This window comes from Sorex fumeus, unplaced genomic scaffold (genome assembly GCF_029834395.1).
Source record: "Sorex fumeus unplaced genomic scaffold, SorFum_2.1 ptg000041l, whole genome shotgun sequence".
Classification (NCBI taxonomy): Eukaryota; Metazoa; Chordata; class Mammalia; order Eulipotyphla; family Soricidae; genus Sorex; species Sorex fumeus.
In genome coordinates, this window is record NW_026606098.1 from 2,961,152 (window position 1) to 2,980,157 (window position 19,006).

Below are 19,006 nucleotides of genomic sequence, written 5' to 3' on the forward strand. Positions count from 1 at the left end.
TGGATCCATCACATCCTCCAGAACGGCAATGGAGAAGATTATCCATGACTTCTACTCAAATCTCTTCGATAGCCATGTCCACTTGCCGACATACCAAATTCCACAGGATGGATATGTCGTTCCCAACGTTCTCCCTTCCGAAATCCGACACGCCATTTCGTCTGTAAAGAAACAAACAGCACCCGGCCCAGACAAGGTCAGACCTGAACACCTGAAGAACCTGCCGTCAGTACTCATCAATACACTGGCTCGGCTCTTCACTCGCTACCTGTCTGAATGCAAGGTTCCGTCCCAATGGAAAACCAGCAGGACCGTACTACTGTTCAAGAAGGGAGACATCCATGACATTGGCAACTATCGCCCGATCTGCCTATTGTCTGTCATCTACAAGTTGTTCACTCGAGTCATCCTAAATAGGATTGGCAGAACACTAGATGAAGGACAACCATGCGAGTAAGCCGGGTTCCGCAAAGGATTCAGCACCATCGACCATATCCACACAATAACCAAGCTCATTGAGGTTTCTCGGGAGTTCAAGATGCCGCTCTGTTTCACGTTCATTGATTTAAAGAAGGTCTTTGATTCTGTTGAGACGGAAGCGGTCATTGAAGCCCTAGCCAATCAGGGCATTCAAGCCCAATACATCAGGATCCTCCGTGAGCTGTATCGCGGATTCACTACCAGGATCTCACCATTCTACAAAGAAGTGATCGTTGATGTCAAGAGAGGGGTGCGGCAGGGTGATACCATTTCACCGAAACTCTTCAGTGCCACCCTCGAGAACATCATGCGACGACTGGAATGGGAGGGAATAGGAGTGAAGATAGATGGTCGGCAACTACACCACCTCCGCTTTGCTGATGACATTGTTTTAATAACACCAAACATCAGCCAAGCAGCACAAATGCTGGCCGACTTTGACCGTGAGTGTGGAAAGGTAGGACTACAGCTGAATCTTACGAAGACAATGTTTATGAGAAACAGCCTTGTTCCTGACGCCCCATTCGCTCTCAATGGAACGACCATCTCCGAATGCAACAGCTATGTGTACCTAGGTCGAGAAGTCAACATGATAAATGACCTGGCACCCGAGCTGTGTAGGAGGAAGAGAGCGGCTTGGAACGCCTTCAAGAACGTCGAAGAAATAGGTAAGAGGACGAAGAACCTCCGGCTCCGGGCACATCTCTTTGATTCCACTGTTCTTCCTGCATTAACATATGCCTCAGAGACCTGGGCCCTACGCAAACAAGATGAGAACGCCATTCAGGTCTCCCAAAGAAGAATAGAAAGAGCTATGCTTGGAATATCATGTTTCACTCAAATGAGAGAAAGAATCCAGAGTTCTGACATCCGTCGACGATCAAGGATCAGGGACGCTGTCTCATTTGCCAAGGTGTCGAAAATCAGATGGGCTGGTCACGTAATGAGATTTAAAGACGACCGTTGGACTAGAGCTGTTACTGACTGGATTCCATGGGATGTCAAAAGACCGCGTGGCCGCCCACCTACCAGATGGTCAGACTTCTTCGTCAAGATCATGAACGATCGGTTTGAGGCCCTTCATGTTCCCGGAGCGAACAGATGCCATTGGGCTACACTAGCACGCGACAGGGACAAATGGAGATGTTACTGGCGCCCGCTCGAGCAAATCGACGACTAACGGGAAGTTAAGTGATTAAGTGATTAAGTGTGATTTCTTTCTTTCTGGACTTCTGTCCTGCCAGTTCTGGTCACTTCAAACTCCCTTGTTGATAGTCCTTGTCTTTTCACCCCAGTGAAATTGTCATCTTCTGCTTAGAAGCTATTTGTCATCCCAGGTAAAATGGTTATCCTAGAACAAGTCTGGAATAAAATCTCAGTTGAAGATAAAAAAAGTAATAATAATAATAATAATAATAGGGGCTGGAGTAATAGCACAGCAGGTAGGGCGTTTGCCTTGCATGCGGCCGACCCGGGTTCGATTCCCAGCATCCCATATGGTCCCCCAAGAACCTCCAGGAGCAATTCCTGAGTGTAAAGCCAGGAGTAACCCCTGAGCATCGCTGGGTGTGACCCCCCCAAAAAAATAAAATAAAAAATAAAACTAATTTCTTTGGGGTTGGAGCAATAGCACAGTGGTAGGACATTTGCCTTGCACGCAACCAGCCCGGCCGAACCGGGTTCGATTCCTCCGCCCCTCTCGGAGAGCCCGGCAAGCTACCTAGAGTATCTCACCCGCAGGGCAAAGCCTGGCAAGCTCCCCGTGATGTATTCGAGATGCCAGACACAGTAACAAGTCTCATGATGGAGACGTTACTGGGCCCGCTCGAGAAAATCGAAGAATAATGGGAAGACAGTCTTTGTTCGTTTGACAGTCTTTGGGGCCAGAGTGATGGTGCAGCAGGCAGGATGCTTGCCTTGCACATGGCCGACCTGGGTTCAATCCAAGGCATCCGTTACGGTCCCCAGAGCCTCGCCAAGAGTGATCCCAGAGTGCAATGCCAGGGCTAAGCCCTGAACACTGTCACGTGTGGCCCCCAAACCCAAACCAAATAAATAAATACATGAAGGTAGGCAGGCAGCTAGACAGGGAAGAGCCTCATGGCAATGAAGTTCCTGGGAAGTAATAAAGCCACTAGTCCCATCAAAGGCACAGCCTTCTCCCCTACAGCCCTGCCCGTCCCGAAAGCCCCCTCTTGGGACTTCCCGTGTCTTTGTCTCCCTACTCCCTCCCAAGTTTGTTACAAAAGGCCTCGCCCTTTCTCAGAGTTCCCACCAGCGTTCACCCTTGGGGAGCATCTCCAAGGATTTGGGCGAATGCCTGATAACAAGTATCCAGCAGTCACTATCTTGCAGAAGAGTTTCAAGGCGCAGAATTCCTCTGTGCTCTTCCTGTGTGGTGCCAGGGACCCAGCCTGGGCACTTGACATGCAAAGTGTGAGCTCAGCCCTTGGAGCGCTCCTCCCCACAGAAGTAAATTCCTTGTCACCCAGCGTTCCTGGAAGCTTTATTCATACAGGCCAAAACATGGAAGCCACGCCGATGCCCTCCCTCACTCGGAAAAACAAAGACATGAGTTGTGGTCACGGAGCAATCAAAAATGAGCACAGGGGGCTAGAGTTATAGCACAGCAGGTAGGGCATTTGCCTTGCATGCGGTCAACCCAGGTTCGATTCCCAGCATCCCATATGGCCCCTGAGTACCTCCAGGGATAATTCCTGAGTGGAGAGCCAGGAGTGACCCCTGTGTATTGTTGGGTGTTACCCAAAAAGCCAAAAAAAAAAAAAAAGAGCACAGGAGTTTCCAAGTGACCCGGATATATCTCAGCGGTGGAACCGACTTGGGTCACAGAGCGCCTGTTCCCAGGGTGACCCCTTTATCTGATGTTCTAGAACAGGCTGGACTCATCTTTGAGGAGCATGGTGAGACTTTTGGGATTATAGAGAAAGAATGCAACAGGATGGAGCATGAGGGTGTCCTGGGGGTGGGGGGTGGGGGGGAATGACGATCTTTTATTACTTTTTTAAACTATTAGGGAGGGTTTGGGGACGGGGCATACCGCAGTGCTCAGGGGACCTGAGGTAGTGCCAGCAGTTAAAACTGGGTCAGCTGCATGCAAGGTCAGTGCCTTATGCCCGCGTGCTCTCTCTGGTGCTCTCTCTCTCCCTTTCTCTCCCTCCCCCTCTCTCTTTCCCTCTCTCCCTCCTTCTCTGTCTCTCTTTCTTCCCTCTCTCTCTCTTTCTCTCTCTCCCCACTCTCTCTCTCTCTCCCCCCCTCCCTTTCTCTCCCTCCTTCTCCATCTCTCTCTCTCTCTCTCTCTCTCTCTCTCTCTTTTTCTCTCTCTCGCTGCCTGCACTATCTCCAGGCTCCGTGACTCAATTTCTTTCCGTTCCCCCCCCCCCATTCATTGTTGCACTGGTGACAGTGCCCAGAGGCTACTCAGACACACAAGGTGAGCGTACACACCAGGGGGTGGCACCCCTCCCCCCAAGTTTGTTCTCCTTTACCCATGGGACTCACACTCTTTTTTTTTTGTTTTTAGATTTTGGGTGGGCTGGAGCGATAGTACAGCGGGTACGGGGTAGGGCATTTGCCTTGCACGCAGCCAACATGGCCGGCCCAAGTTTGATTCCTCTGCCCCTCTCGGAGAGCCCGGCAAGCTACCAAGAGTATCTCGCCCGCACAGCAGAGCCTGGCAAGCTACCCGTGACGTACTCAGTATGCCAAACACAGTAACAACAAGTCTCACAATGGAGACGTTACTGGGCCCGCTCAAGCAAGTCGATGAACAACGGGAGGACAGTGACAGTGACAGATTTTGGGTGGCACCTGGCAGGACTTACTCCTGGCTCTGCACTCAGGGATCATTCCTGTGGGGTGCAGGGGATCCAATTCAGGTTGGCCAGGGGCAAGGTGACCCAGAGACAGATACCTTGACACCCGCACATAAGCAGTTCAAAACACTGCCTAGCCATGGCAATTTATCTGCCGAATCCCAGGAAACCAGGACAAAGGTCTAACTACCATCTCTCCCTTGCCACAGGCCTCTTTTACTTGAATATAAATCCATGCCCCCCACCCCAAATAACTAAAACAATCGTAGGATGATGAGTCTCTGCAGGCCCTCCCCCGGGGGCATCCCCATAAACCCACTTCAGCCAGACTCTTCTCTCAGTCTCTGCTTTTGCTTTAGGGAGCCCCCTCCAAGGCCTTTCAGCAGGCAGGCGCCCTCCCCACTGCACTGTCTGACCCCCGATGGGGGAATTGGTTCAAGCAGGTGTATCTCATCCAACGGTACACCCAAGATTGGTCCATTTCAACGTAAAATAACATAGTATGAGACTGACACCCAAGGACAGTAGATACAAAGGTCAGGAAGATTGCCCCATAGTTGGAAGCCTGCCTCATGAGCCGGGGGAGAAGGCAGCTGGGATAGAGAAGGGAAGGCTATGTCAACGATGGTTGGAGGGATCGTTCGGGATGGGAGCTGTGTGCTGAAAGTAGATAAAGGACCAAACATGATGGCCTCTCGGTATCTGTATTGCAAACCTTAATGCCCCAAAGTCACTGTCACTGTCCCGTTGTTCATTGATTTGCTTGAGAGGGCCCAGTAAGAGAAATTGTCTGCCATGGAGGCAGGAGGAGGATTGAAAAGGGGGTCAGGGAATACTGGGGACATTGGTGGTGGAGAATGTGTACTGGTGGACGGCTGGGTATGACTGAAACTCAAACATGAAAGCTTTGTAACTGTATGTCACGGTGATCCAATTTAAAGAAAAAAAAAGATGAGTCCATTTCATCAGATGTGAATTGTATGTCGGGGACGGGGGAAATGGACCCATAAACAAATACTGGGCTCTAATTAGCAATGTGCAAGCTGAAGTCTGTGAAGGCAGTGAACCGACAATGCGTGCGGCCCACAGAGGAAAGGAAAAGCAAGAGGAACTGCTGTGTGCTCGGTGACACAGGGCACACAGGTGCAAGGTCAAACGGAACGAAAACACAAACTGTAGAATCTAGCTGGGATTACTGTCCTGTAGCACTGTCACACTGTCCTCCCGTTGTTCATCGATTTGCTTGAGCGGGCCCAGTAACATTGGGACTTGAGACTTGTTAATGTGTTTGGCATATCGAATATGCAAAAAGGCTTTGCCGTGCGGGCAAAATACTCTCGGTCAGCCAGGACGGCCACGTGCAAGGCAAATGCCCGACCCACTCTGCTATTGCTCCATCCCAGTTGGGAGTACACGGGTACCTAAAACACTTCCACTTGTCTACATGTTTAGAACTTTCGTCAGACAGCTCTGGACCAGACAGAAGCTGGACCACGTGGCCAATGAACTCCATGAGGAGTGAATCCAGGGCATTCCGGACAGCAGAGAAGGCAGGCAGAAATTTTCGTCAGACAGTTCCGGACCAGACAGAAGCTGGACCACGTGGCCGGAGCTACGGTACTGCGGGCAGGGCACACAACTGACCCAGGTCCAATCTCCGGCATCCCATATGGTCTCTCGAGCCCCGCCCGGAGTGACCCCTGAGCACAGTCAGGTGTAGGTCATGAGCACCGCCGGTGTGGCCCCAAATACAAGAACAGATGTTGGAATATCCATTTCTTTTCCTGGGAGGTTCAAGTTGGGGCTGCTGCTCTGAGCTCAGGGTCTGGTCCTGCGGCCCCAGCTGGCCCCTTCACCTGTGTGTGAAAAAAAGATCTCTCCAGTTCCCTTCCCTTTTTGGTTGTCCTGAGCAGGTCACACACTGCGTTTGGGTGTTGGGACCCACACTGCAGACAGAGCTGCTGGGCTACGTGGAGGCCGGGCTCCAGCCCGGGCCAGGAACTTTGCGTCATAACCTCCTCATGCATGCTTCTCCCGGACTCCTCCAGGAGGGGATGTAAGAATCCAACCGGGGAGGGGGAGGGGGGGTGCTAGAGAGATCGTATAGTCTGTAGGACTCTTAGCTTGCACGCAGCTAACCCAGGTCCAATCCAATCCCCCGCCCCTAGCCCTGCCAGGAGTGACCCCTGAGTGCTGAGCCAGGAGTAAGCCCTGAGCACCTCTGTTTGGGTGTGGCCCAAACAGAAAGATAACAAACAAAAAAGTGCTTAAGTTTTGTAACTGTCTCAGCTTGAGGTGATTTTGGTACTTTACTTGGAGATCCCAGACTCCAGGCTAACACGCCCTCCCCTCCGGACTAATTCTGAGGCTGTCTAAGGGCCATTGATTTGTTAAACAATGAACTCCATTAGGAGTGAATCCAGGGCATTCCGGGACCGGGAGGGGAGGCAGGCAGAAAAGCCTAGAAGCCAGGATGAGTTTGCTGAGAAGGCTGGATACTTTTTCCCTTCCCCAAGATACACTGGAAATGTCAGCCAGGAGGAATCTCCAGATACTGGAACTCTGGGAACAATTCATCACACACCATCCATTCTCTCCAGGGGAAGCACTTTCAATCCTTCAGTGAAGACAGTTTTCAGTTTTGGCTTTCGTTTACGATAGGTCTGAGAGCTCACCCAGCTCAGATGACCTGACAGAGACGAATAAAGGACAGAAACAGGCGCCCGAGCGATAGCACAGCGGGAAGGGCATTTGCCTTGCACGCGGCTGACCTGGGTTCGATCCCCAGCATCCCCTATGGTCCCCCAAGCCCCTCCAGGAGTGATTCCTGAGTGCAGAGCCAGGAGTAACCTCTGTGCATCTTCGGTTGTGACCCAAAAAGGAAAAAAAAAGTGTAGAAATAGTTTATTGGGGTGCACTCCGGGGGAGGCTGGGGTAGAGCCCATCCGAGGAGATGGTACTGGGTAAGAAAAAATGGGAAGCAGCCTGGGTGTAAGTGTGTCTTTGGCAGGGTGAGCTTTGGTTCTGGAATGTTCTATCATCACCGGCCACCATTTGGTCTAGAGCAAACCTTAGTTTTGGTTTCTTGTTCGAGGGTCCCCAGTGGGTATGACGGGGGTGGGGGGGGAACTGTTCCTAACTCGGGGACCGTCAGGTATGGAGGTTGGAGCCCAGGCCTCCTGCTGACCAAGCCTGCCCTCAGCGCCTTGGGTTCCCTGCAGCCCTGATCTGGGCTTCTGAGAGTTCGCTGCTCTGCAGTTGCTCTGGCTAACTTGCACTCTCCCTTTCCCCTGCCCAGACTCACAGGCAAACTAGACGAAGCAGGAACTGAAGCGTTCCACGAGAGCGGCCTTTCCCGAGGGGTCAAGAATCTCCCCCATGCCAGCCTCACCTTAAAGTTACCTGGGGGAGAAACTCAAGAGCGAGGCCGAGACAGCTCAGCAGAGAGCACAGGCCTGCGAGCCTGCAGCAGGGAATGCGCAAGTTCCATCGCGTGCCTCTGATGTCGGTGGGCCCCACGGGTGACTTATGTGAAGCGGGGAGGAGAAAGACAGTCACTTTCTCCCCACCCGCCTCTGCCACTCGGGACCCAGGGTTGCTGGGTTCTTGTCTCGCCTCGTAGAAAGGAATTTCAGGAGTAGACAAGCAGTGAAGTAAATAGATTTTATTTGGAGGATTTTTAGGTATGGAGGGAGGGAGAGAGAGTGAGAGAGTAAAGTTAGACACGAAAGCATGAAAGTACACATCTCAAGAGGGGATGTGCTCGGCCACCACATGTGCTCGGCCACCACATGTGCTCGGCCACGTGGGCACAAGCAGCACATGGGCTCAGGCAGCATATGCGCGCCCTTCCTTTGTTCCAGGTGGCCTTTATAGGGTTTCTCCAACCTGCCCCCACGTGGGGCTTCTTTCCAGGTAAAAGTTCGTTGCTAAGGAGGTTACCAGGGAGGTCCAAAAAGAGGAATTTCATGGGGAGGTCTATATTCTGAGGGTCTGCGGATGGTCTTATCAGGCCTTTGTTTTCTGTCTCCACAGGGTGGGTCGGTCCTAGAATTTTTCTTCTATGAGACTGTTTCATTGCAGAGAGCCTTTCCCTATCTACCTGCCTACATCACCTCGACAGGCCGACAGGCCGGCTGGAGCCCAGAAGCCTGAGTGAGGCTTTGGGGACAGACATGGTCCACAGGACTGCCCCGCCCCTGTGCAATGCGGCTGATGCTGTCCTCGAGAACCGGAAATGCTGAAGGGTCTAGAGCACAGTGACAGCCCCATCCCATCCCCAGCTCCACAGGGTCCCCTCCGCAGCCCTGGGAGGGAACCCTGGACACCACCGGGTATGACCTCAAATCAAAAAACGGATGCAGGGGCTGGAGAGATAGCACAGCGGGTAGGGCGTTTGCCTTACACGAGGCCTACCCCAGCATCCCATATGGTCCCCTGAGCACCGCCAGGAGTAACTCCTGAGTGCAGAGCCAGGAGGAACCCCTGGGCATCACCGGGTGTGACCCAAAAAGAAAAAAAAAAGCTTTTTCAAAAAACGGATGCAGGCAGAGAGGGGTGTGTCGGATGCATGGGGGGGGCGGGGTCGGTGTTCAGGAATGAACTTTTGATAAATTATAAAACTTAAGAAGCTATTTCTGGCCCTGAGGTAGCCCAAAGGCATTAAGACCACAAACTTTTGAGGGGCTGGAGTGATAGTACAGCGGGGAGGATATTTGCCTTGCATGTGGCCAAACCGGGTTCAATTCCCAGCATCTCATAAGGTCCCCTGAGTACCGCCAAGAGTTATTCCTGAGTGCAAAAGCCAGGAGTAACCCCTTTGCAGCATCGCGTCATCAGCGGGTGTGACACAAAAAAAGCAAAAAAAAAAAAAAGACTACAACCTTTTTTTTTTTTAATGTTGGAGTACTGCTATTTATTCAGCCACTGATTAGGCTGATTGAATTGTGCATTGAACTCCAGGACCACAGCCTTTTGAGATGCAAATCCTGAGCTCTTTGGAGATAAGAGAAACTGAGGCAGCACCTAGAGAAATTTCCTGATGTTGGTAGAACTAGGGAAGGATTATCAATAGCAAAAGGCTTTCCTGTGACAAAGTCAGAATTAACTTGGATACTCGATGAACTCCAGGACGTGTGTGTGTGTATGTGTGTGTGTGTGTGTGTGTGTGTGTGTGTGTGTGTGTGTGTGTCTTGGGGCTCAGGGATCCAACCCTAGTCAGCTGTTTGCAAGGCAAACGTCCTCCCACTGTGCTGCCTTGTTTTTGAGAGGCGCCCCCTCCACAGCCCCCTCTGCCAAGTTGCCTGTTTGTTATGGAGAGTCACAGGTCTCTTTCCCTAACCTCAGAGCCTGAAGGAACTGAGGCACCGCTGAGAAGCCCTATTCAGATGCAGATGGACCAGGAGTTTCCTTAGGGACCTTCCTGCTTCAGACTCGGTGCAGCTAGGGGTGGGCATGGCCGGAGTCCCAGCAGTGCTCAGGGCACTGTGCCGGGCCTCCTGCATGCAGAGTGTGAGCTCAGCCCTCTGAGCTGCCTCAGACCGTTGATGTGTGAGATCAGCCACTCCTCCCTCCCACCCTGGGGACAGGATGCAGCTCTATCTCCTAGTCAATTCTTTTGGTGGGGGTTGTATGGGGCCATGCCCAGTAGCACCCAGGGATCACTTCTGGCAGGCTCAGAGGACCATATGGGATCCCGGAGACTGAACCCTGGTCAGCGGCATGCAAAGCTAACGCCCTCCCTTCCATATTATCACTCTGGCGTCTGATCCCCATTTTAATTTTTGTCTTTTTGGGTCACACCTGGCGATGCTCAGGGGTTACTCCTGTCTTTGTACTCTGGAATGACTCCCGGTGGTACTCAGGAGACCACAAGATGCCGGGGATTGAACTTGGGTTAGCCACCTGTAAGGCAAATGCCCTCCCCACTGTATTATCATTCCGGTCCCCTGCCCCCATTTTAGAGACACTGTCCTTACCTAGACAACTTGAGAACTGAGTTTAAGACGGCTGTCTCAAATCCCAGTTTGGGTTCTGCTCCGGCATTGAACCCATGAAAAGATGGAGACATCAAGACCGGGCATAGAGAAATAGAACACTTCCCTAGCATCTATGAGGCCTGGGGTTTGACCCCAGTATCACACGCAAAGTTTTTTTTTTGGGGGGGTGGGTTGCTGGTGGGAATAGAGGAAGTTAAGGAGGAAAAGAGGGGAGGAGGAAGGAACCAACCAACCTCACTTTTTTGTCTTGAGGTCACACCCTGCCATGCACAGGGGTCACTCTTGGTGGGGCTTGGGGCATCATCTGTGGTGCTAGAGATTGAACCTGGGTCTGTGGCGAGCAAGGCACGAGCCCTACCCCCTGGGCTCTCTTTGGGTCCTCTAGTTCACCTTTCAAGGTTTCCCCATTCGCCCCCACCATTATTCAACTCCTCCTTATCCCATGGGGGCATCTGAAGCTGCTTCTTGGGCCCCATTCTCACACTCTCACTCTTCAAAGGATGAAAGATTGCTGGAGCAAAATTACAGTGGGTAGGGCTGTTGCCTTGCACAGGGCCAACCTGGGGTTTGACCCCCAGCACCACCGGGAGTGGTCCCTGAGGTGCTGCAGCCATGGCACAGGGGGCAAGATGCTGACCAGGGTTGGCTGGGTGCCACCCTAAAACAAAACAAAAATTCCTTGTGTTCTGGGGAGTGGACTCAAGAGGGCTGGAGGGCACACTTGGAGCATGTGGGACCTTGGTTTGGATCACACCCACATCTTCCATACTCCAGGAGGCCCTGGGAACCACCACTAGTGGCCCAATACCAGAAACAAGCCAGAAAAAAACATATGCCGAAGGTGATTGACATTTGCTTGCTTTTTTTCCTCTTCTGCACTGGGCTTACTCCCGAGTGCTCAGGGAGCCACGTGCTGGTGTGAACAGCTGTGCCCACGGTGGTGTGCAAGCCTTAACTCCCTACCCCCTAAAATGACTGGAGTCTTAAAAAATGCATTTTCCCTTCGCCTCCCTGAATACTGTCAGATCTTGGGTATGGCCCAAAAATCCTCCTAAAAAAATCAGAAAGGGCTGGAACAATAGAACAGTGGTTGGCATGCGGCTGACCAGGAAGGACTGGGTTCCAGCTTCCCGATGGTTCCTGAGCATCACCTTAAGTGTTTCCCTGATCAGACCCAGGACTAAGCCCCGAGCACTGCTGGATGTGACCCCTTGTTCCCTGCTCCTCCACACAAATAAAAATCCAGCAACCACCTTCCCTTGGACCAAAGGAAACCCAGCCTGCTGACTATTTCCCTTCTGCCTTTCTAAACACCCAGCCACGCTCAGTGGTTATCGCCAGTAGTACTCAGAGGATTGTGTGGTGCTGGGAAGCGAACCCAGCACTTAGGGCCCAGGTGGGCTGAAAATCAATATTCTCTTTAATAGGCAATCCCCGGCAGGAGTCATCGAAGAGCACTGTCCAGTGTGGCCCAAATTCAGATAGAAAACAAAACACACATGCTTCAGGAAATTCTTTCCTAAGTTTTTATTGGTTGGTTTGAGGATCAGTACACAGACGTTTCAATTTGTATACAATTTTTAATGTACGTACCAAGAATCAGAAAAAGGGAATTGTGGTTCCTTTCTAAGTGGTGTCCAGTGACCACTGACTTTCCACCTTACAATTTGGAAACAAATTTTTTTGACCTGGTTATCAAGTACCAGTATCTTCAAATGAATGTTCAGCTGTTACATCATAATTCCTACTAATTCACAATTTAGCATCGTGTACACTACAAACGCAAATTCTTTTATTTTGCACAGCACGGGAACAAAATTACTAGGGAAACTAGACACCAGGACCAATGATATGACACTGAACTCGTGAAATTCTGACAGGGAAAGCCAGGAGCAAGGAGTGGTTTTCTTGAGGAAACATTTCTACCAAACTCAGCACAGGGACAGAGTAACCGAAAATGCTGACACCTCTTAATGCACGCCTGAGACTCCAAACCGCAATTCTGTGTGCTTTGTAGACATAAGATATAAAAACTGCCCTCCACCTATGGAATGTTGACACCCCACACATTCAAAGACTCCCATAATCCCACTATTCTCTGGTTGTACCCAAAAATAAACAACCAGCAAACAATTTCACCTCTAAAAAAAAGCATTTACACTTACAAAATGGGATGAGGCGGGATTCCCTCCTTCTTAAAAATGTTTCTAGAGCTACTAAAAAACTTGCATTTACAAAATAGTTGATAAAAATATTCCTCTGGATTGTACAAGAAGGGAGACAGGCGCACTGGTGCATGTGGGACCCGGCGTCGCTCAGATGTGGCTTCTCTCTCCTGCGGCGTCAGAGGCGGGACTCTGCCAAGCGGAAGGGAAGTATGAGCAAATGCACAACTCGAATTCGTATGTTTCTGCTTGTAAAATGGTCTGCTCGCAACATTTAACACCCCCTGCCCTCCTCCCCAATGTTCAAGACACCCAGGTCTGGCGCAGAGCACCACCAACTGCCCAATTCCTCTCCCAGTCTTGCCAGCGGTCTATTAGCCAGCTTGGCCATGTGCACCGAGCACTGGGAAGTGGGACCCGGCAACACGCGTCCGAGGCTGCGCTGTCTGAGCAAACATGGTTCCTGGACAGCTTCGTGAGGCGAGTCACTACACAGTGGCTGGCCCCGTGTTCAGTGTCACCCTAGCAGCACATCAGGCTAGGCACTGATTGGTGACAGGAATGGAAGGACCGCTGGACTCAAGCCTCCTTCCCTCACGAAGCTGTTCAGTACTCAGTCGCACAGAACAGAACTCACTGTGGGTTGCAAACACGTCTTCAAAAGCCAACTTTCCCTGTGCGGGTGGATTAGTACCATTGTCTTGTTATATGCACCATATCCAATGTGTTTAGAACTGAGGGTAACTCTTAACCATAGACTTGCTTCCCTTCCAAACCCAGGTTGTCTCTTTTTTTTGTTTCCTGCCTCTTCCTTTTCCCCTCTGGAGAAGCCTGTGTTCTTCCTTGAATATGTCTCTCTCTGCACATCCCCCCTAAATTTCTTTCAACAACATCTACCTTGCCATCAGTAAAAATAAATCATGAACACACACACTTTATAACTTAAGTCTAAAATTTGACTCTGGAGAGATAGCACAGCGGGTAGGGTGTTTGCCTTACACGCGGCCGACCCGGGTTTGATTCCCAGCATTCCATATGGTCCCTTGAGCACTGCCAGGAGTAAATCCTGAGTGCATGAGCCAGGTTATGACCCAAAAAGGGGGGGAAAAATTAAAAAATTACAAAATGGGATGAGGCGGGATTCCCTCTTTCTTAAAAATGTTTCTAGAGCTACTAAAGTTAAATTTGACTCATAAATAAAAAGGGGCCAGAGTGTTGGAGTGGTAACATGGTAGATGGGGCATTTGCTTCACGCACAGCTAACCAGAGTTTGATTCCCGGGATCCCATAAGGCTCCCTGTGTGCTTGCAGGAGCAATGCCCGAAGGCAGAACCAGGAGTTAAGCCCTAAGCACCAGTGTGGCCCACAAACAAAACCAAAATAGAAAGCTGCAACCAGAGCAATAAGGAGGGCTGGCAGGGAACTTGCCTTGCACGCGGCCAACCCAGATTCCATCCCAGGTACCCCAAATGGTGTCGTCACCCCCCCATCCCTCCCCCAGAATGAGCCCTGAACAGAGCCAGGGCAAGCCCTAAGCACTGCTAGATGAGGTCAAAAATCAAAAACAAAAGCCACAACCAAACTGAAAGCAGGATCAAGAATCTGAGAAGGCGGAGCTTGGGCAGAGCCCCGCAGGGAAAGCACAGTCGTGTATGCGGACTCAGGCCTGAACTCCGGGGGCCAGTGAACACTACTAGGTACTGCAATCCATGCCCGAGCTGCCCCTGGAGCCAAGCAGTATAAGCACCAAAGGTTCCAATGTTCTCTACAGGCAGCGGAGAGCAGGTGGCCGGCGAGCTAGCCCCCACAACTAAGGAGACTTGGGTGTGACGCACAGCACCGTCGGAAGTGATCTCCATGCACTGAGTGGCCCTAAACCCCACTGGGTCTGACCCCCAACCCAAAAGCAGGCATCAAGAGTTGAGTGAAGGCACATTCACCACATGCAGCCACCACTATGGGTGGGCCAGGAACCGCCAGCACTGCAGGCCCCTCCGACAGGTCAGAGGAGACACTGCTCCAACAGAGCAAAAAAAAACAAAACAAAACAAAACAAACAAACAAACAGAAAAAAAACACCAACCTCTGCTACTAGAAATTTACAAAAAAATAGAAACGAGGTTTTTTTTTTGGCTTTTTGTGTCATCCCCAGCGATGCACAAGGGTAAGTTCCTCCTGGTTCTGTACTCAAGAATGACTCCCTGGCAGTGCAGGGACCATATGGGGTGCTGGGGATCGAACCCAGGTCGGCTGCGTGCAAGGGAAACGTCCCACCCCCTGTGCTATCGCTCTAGCCCTATTGTGGAATTCTTAGTGCATTAGCTCTTCTTTAGGTATCTGGGCCATATCCACAGGGTCCAGGGGACCACATAGGGTGAGGGAATCAAGCCAGTTTGGCCAAGTGCAAGGCAAACGTCCTGCTTATCGTATGCTATGCCGTCCCAAGCGTATTAACATCTTATTCTCGAAATGCTTGTACCCTCAGCATATACACGTAGCAGTGGCCGGCCTGTGTGCCACGCCCACCCACCGACCTCCTGGGGCTTGGTCTCTCCATTCTCCGCAGGCAGGTCTTCCTTCGACTCTTGGTTGGCCATGTCCGCCTGCTTCCCTTTGGCTCCCCGCTTCCCCTTCGCTTGCACTTTCTTGTCTGAAGCTTTATCCTAGAACAGGATGAAAAGACTGCGTAAACATAAACGTGACCTTTGTTCAGCCCCAGTCTGCCCTCCTGGCACTGAACGGTCCCCAAACACTACCCTGAGCACGAACAATAGCCAACACCATCCACCCCCCCCCCCCAAACCAACTTTACACTTCCTCTCATTCCTGCCTGGCCACAGAGAACTTTGCACAGAAGCGGCGCTGTTCACACCCGGTCCCTGGTGGTGGGCAAGCGTCCGCCAGTCACCGTTAGACACACACGTACGCTTTAGCAACACGGGCACAAGTTTCAAAAAAAACCCACAATGGATGAGTCCCACTATAGGAAAAAAAAAATTTAATAAGCACCCAACTTGCACTGTGAGAGACGCATGGCAAGGGACCGAAGGGCGCCACTGCGGACAGCCAGGCCAACCATTCTCTATGGCAACCGCCCTGCACCATTCACCAAATACATAAACAGGTTTCTTGGGGCTGGAGATAGTACAGCAGGTAGGACACTTGCTCTGCATGCTGCTGATGCTGATCAGCCCCCAACACCCCATATATTCCCCAGAGTCTACCAGGAGTGAGCCCTGAGCAGACCTAGGAGGAAGCCGGAGTACCTCTGGGCGTGCCCCACCCACCCCAACCCAAGAGACCGGAACTTTCAATGCCAGAGTGCAGTGGTGGGGAGCAAAGCAGGGCTACTCTGCTCAGACCAAGCGTCAATCCTGTGAAAACACACACCCGGGGGCTGGGAGTGAAGAATGGACTGTCCTGGTGGCTTCTGCACCGTAACTATTCTTTGGGGAATTCATTTTGTCAGAGCAAATATAGTTTAGGCTGAAATGCATTCTATTTTTCCTGTGGTTTTGGAGCCACATATGAGCTCTGAGATCATATGCAGTTCCAGAGATGAAGCCTGGGTCAGCACATGCAAGGCAAATGCCCTACCCACTGTACTATCCATCCAACCTCTCTTCAAAGTTTTAAGTGAGGGGCTGGAGCCATAGCGCAGGGGGTAGGGAGCTTGCCTTGCACACCACCAAACCAGGTTTGATTCCTAGCATCCCATATAGTTTCCCCAGTACCGCCAGGAGTGATTCCTGAGTGCAGAGCCAGGAGCAACCCCTGAGCACCTCCAGGTGTGATGCAAAAAGAAAAAAATAAAAGTTTTAGGTGAACAAAGCCATGACCAATCCACCCCACCAAACACCAGCACTGTAGAGTGGCTTCAATGCTATACCCCCAAACAAAGTCCATGTGATTTGCGTATTTTGTTTTCCTGGCTTTAGTCGCCAAACACACAGACAGAGCCGGATTGATAGGGTGTTTGCCTTGCACAGTCAAAAAGGTTTTGATCCCCAGAATCCCAGATTATCCCCCAAGCCCGCCATGAGTGATTCTGCATGCACAGCCAGGTGTGGGCTCTCAACAAACAAAAACCCGTACACCTAACCTAACCCAGGCAACTTCATTCCAAAACACTGCAATGTGACCCATACAATAATAAAAAAAAAAAAAATCCTGATTACCGACCCCCAGCACTGTTGTCCCTGGGAGGTTGTCAGGATCAAGTTAAAGTGGTCAAGCAAAGTGCTTGATACAAACAAGCAAGCAAACGGGAGTGTTTTAAGCATAGGGAGAGGGTTAATTGGAAAGCTCAGAGAACAACCCCACCCCCGACCCCATGCCTGAGACTTTCAGATCTTGCATTAAACGCATAAAAGACAAGAAAAACGGGTCCTCCTCTGTCAGCCCAGGGATTCGAGCCCGTTTCTGGACCCCCACGAAATACCTGCAGCGGCATCCAAATCGCACGAAGGAGTCAGAGCGCGCGCCAGGGGCTGTGCGCAAAAACTTTGCGCGCTGGGGATGCGCGCCAATGCGCCCGGTCCCCGCCCCCCGCCGCCCCCTCCCCCCCAAGCCGAAAGAGAGACCCCACCTGGTGCGGGACCCCCGGCCCCTTGGCCCAGACCAACCTTCGCAGCCGCCTTTTTGGGCTTCGCCTCGACTTTGGCAGGCGCTGGTTTCTGGAAGGAGGAGAGGGGAGGGGAGAGGAGGGGAATGAGCAGCCACACCGGGTGCGCCCCCCGCCCCCCGCAGTGTTTTTTTTTTTTCCCCGGGGGGAGGGGTCCCCGAGTAACTTACAGCGGACAGCCTGGCCGATCTCCTCTTGGGCTTTGGAGAGAGAAAAGGGGGCCGTGAGGCGGGCGGGCCCAGGGGCGCAGCCCCGCGCCCCCCACCCGCCCGCCGCCCCGGGCCCGGCTCTTACCTCCTCCTTGGCCGCCCCCTCGGCCGCGTTCACCTGCGGGAACAAGCAGCGGGGGCACGGGTGGGCGCGGGCGGCAGGGGTCCGAGCCCCCCCGCGCCCGCCCGAGAACAATGCCGCGTGACGTCAGCGCTTCCCGCCGCCGCGTTCGAATCTCGGGGCCCGCGGCCGCTGCGCGGCGGGGGGCAGGGGGGACGAAGGTTCCAGAAGCCCGCCGCCCCGCGCGCGCGCGACCCCCGCCCCGCGCCGTTCCCCCCCACCACCGGGGCCCGCCCGGCCCCACCTTCCTCTTGGGCATCGTGGCGCCCGCGCCTCCGCCGAGCTGCGCTGCCGGGACCGGGACCGCCGCCGCCCGAGCTGCTGCTGCGACCCGCCGCGGGGGCGCTGCGAGAACCGGATGGAACCGGATGGCGAGCCCGCCCCCCGCGCTCTCCCCCTCCCCCGGCCGCCGGCGCCCGCGGCCGGGCCGCCCCCCCGCCCCCGCCCATTGGCTGCGGGGCCGCCCCGCGCCGCGGGCCGCGCGCCGCATAGGCGAGGCCGCCCGTCACTCGGCCGCGCCGCCCCGCCCCCGCCCCCGGCGCCCCCACCCGCCCGCGCTCTCGCGGGGCCCCAGACCCCGGCCGGCGAGGGGGGCGGGGCCCGGCGGCCGCTCGCGCCGCACGCCCGCTCGTTTCAAGCCGAGCCGCAAAGTGCGGTCTGCGCGCCCATTGGCCCGCGCCCGTCACGTGGCCCCGCCGGCCCCGCCCACAGCGCCCCGGGGGTACCTGGGCTCCCGCCCGAGGTCTGCGGGCCGCTCGGGTCGCGTTGGGGGCTGATGCTCGGGCCCGCAGCCCTGGGCGCGCGAGGTCCCGAACCAGCCCGGGTCCAGCGCCCCAGTCGCCACAGAGCGGCGTCTTCCCGGGGTCTCTGACCTCGCAGGCCCACGGGGGTGGGGGGGTCGCAGCGCCTAGTGCGCAGGCGCGTGGCGGCGGGGGGGGGGGCGGCGGGCGTGGGAAGAAAAGCGTGGGCCCGGCGCGAAGCGTACTGCGCAGGCGCGGGGCTTTGCAGCGCCCGGGGCCCCGCGGCAACCTCGCGTCTGCGCTCAGGCTTCCTCCCCGCGCAGCCTTGCAGGCCCGCCTCTCTTGCAGGATGGTGTCCGGGAGGGTTGTTGGAGGGGTCTGGGGGGTTTCTCCCAGCTCCCACTGCACCCAGGTCGCGTCCCCAGGTCGCTGATCCCCTGGCCGGGGCTAGCAGTCCTGGAGTCAATCAAGCACGTCCTCCCTGCGCAGCCCCTGCCTCTGTTTAAAGCACTCGCACTCCTAACTTGTTTTCTTTTTTCTTTTTGGAGGGGGACACTCACCCGGCTCTGCACTCGGGAGTCATTCCTGGCGGTGACTGGGGGACCAGAGGGGGGGGGCCGAGAATCGAACCCTGGTCGCCCGCGTGCAAGGCTGGCGGCCTACACTCTTGTACTATCGCTCCTCCCGCAGCCCCTCATCTAAACGCCTTGTTTACGATGGAAAAAGTCTCAGCCTGGAAGAGCCCATTTTAGAACCCCCAACCAGTGCGTTCGCACGTTTACCTGTTTCTTGGATGCAGAAGAAATTTACGTTTGAGAGGGACCTGAAAAAAGTT

The 19,006-nt window shown here is 53.6% G+C and overlaps 1 protein-coding gene across 1 annotated transcript; it reads right to left on the bottom strand.

Annotated features, from left to right (window-relative positions):
* Positions 1-11,833: 11,833 nt before the first annotated feature.
* Positions 11,834-18,172, bottom strand: HMGN1 (high mobility group nucleosome binding domain 1). The gene is made up of 7 exons (XM_056119558.1): positions 18,157-18,172; positions 17,676-17,776; positions 17,396-17,428; positions 17,272-17,301; positions 17,103-17,153; positions 15,012-15,140; positions 11,834-12,669 (listed from the first exon to the last, which is right to left on the bottom strand). Exons 2-7 carry the CDS (start codon positions 17,688-17,690, stop codon positions 12,628-12,630), a joined length of 300 nt encoding a protein of 99 aa, XP_055975533.1. The 5' UTR covers positions 17,691-17,776; positions 18,157-18,172; the 3' UTR covers positions 11,834-12,627.
* Positions 18,173-19,006: the final 834 nt, after the last annotated feature.

Coding starts and splice junctions, on each gene's coding strand:
- HMGN1 (XM_056119558.1), bottom strand. Junction 17,302..17,395: donor AGGGGGCGGCCAAGGAGGAG/GTAAGAGCCGGG, acceptor CTCTCTCCAAAG/CCCAAGAGGAGATCGGCCAG. Junction 15,141..17,102: donor CCAAAAAGGCGGCTGCGAAG/GTTGGTCTGGGC, acceptor ATCCTGTTCTAG/GATAAAGCTTCAGACAAGAA.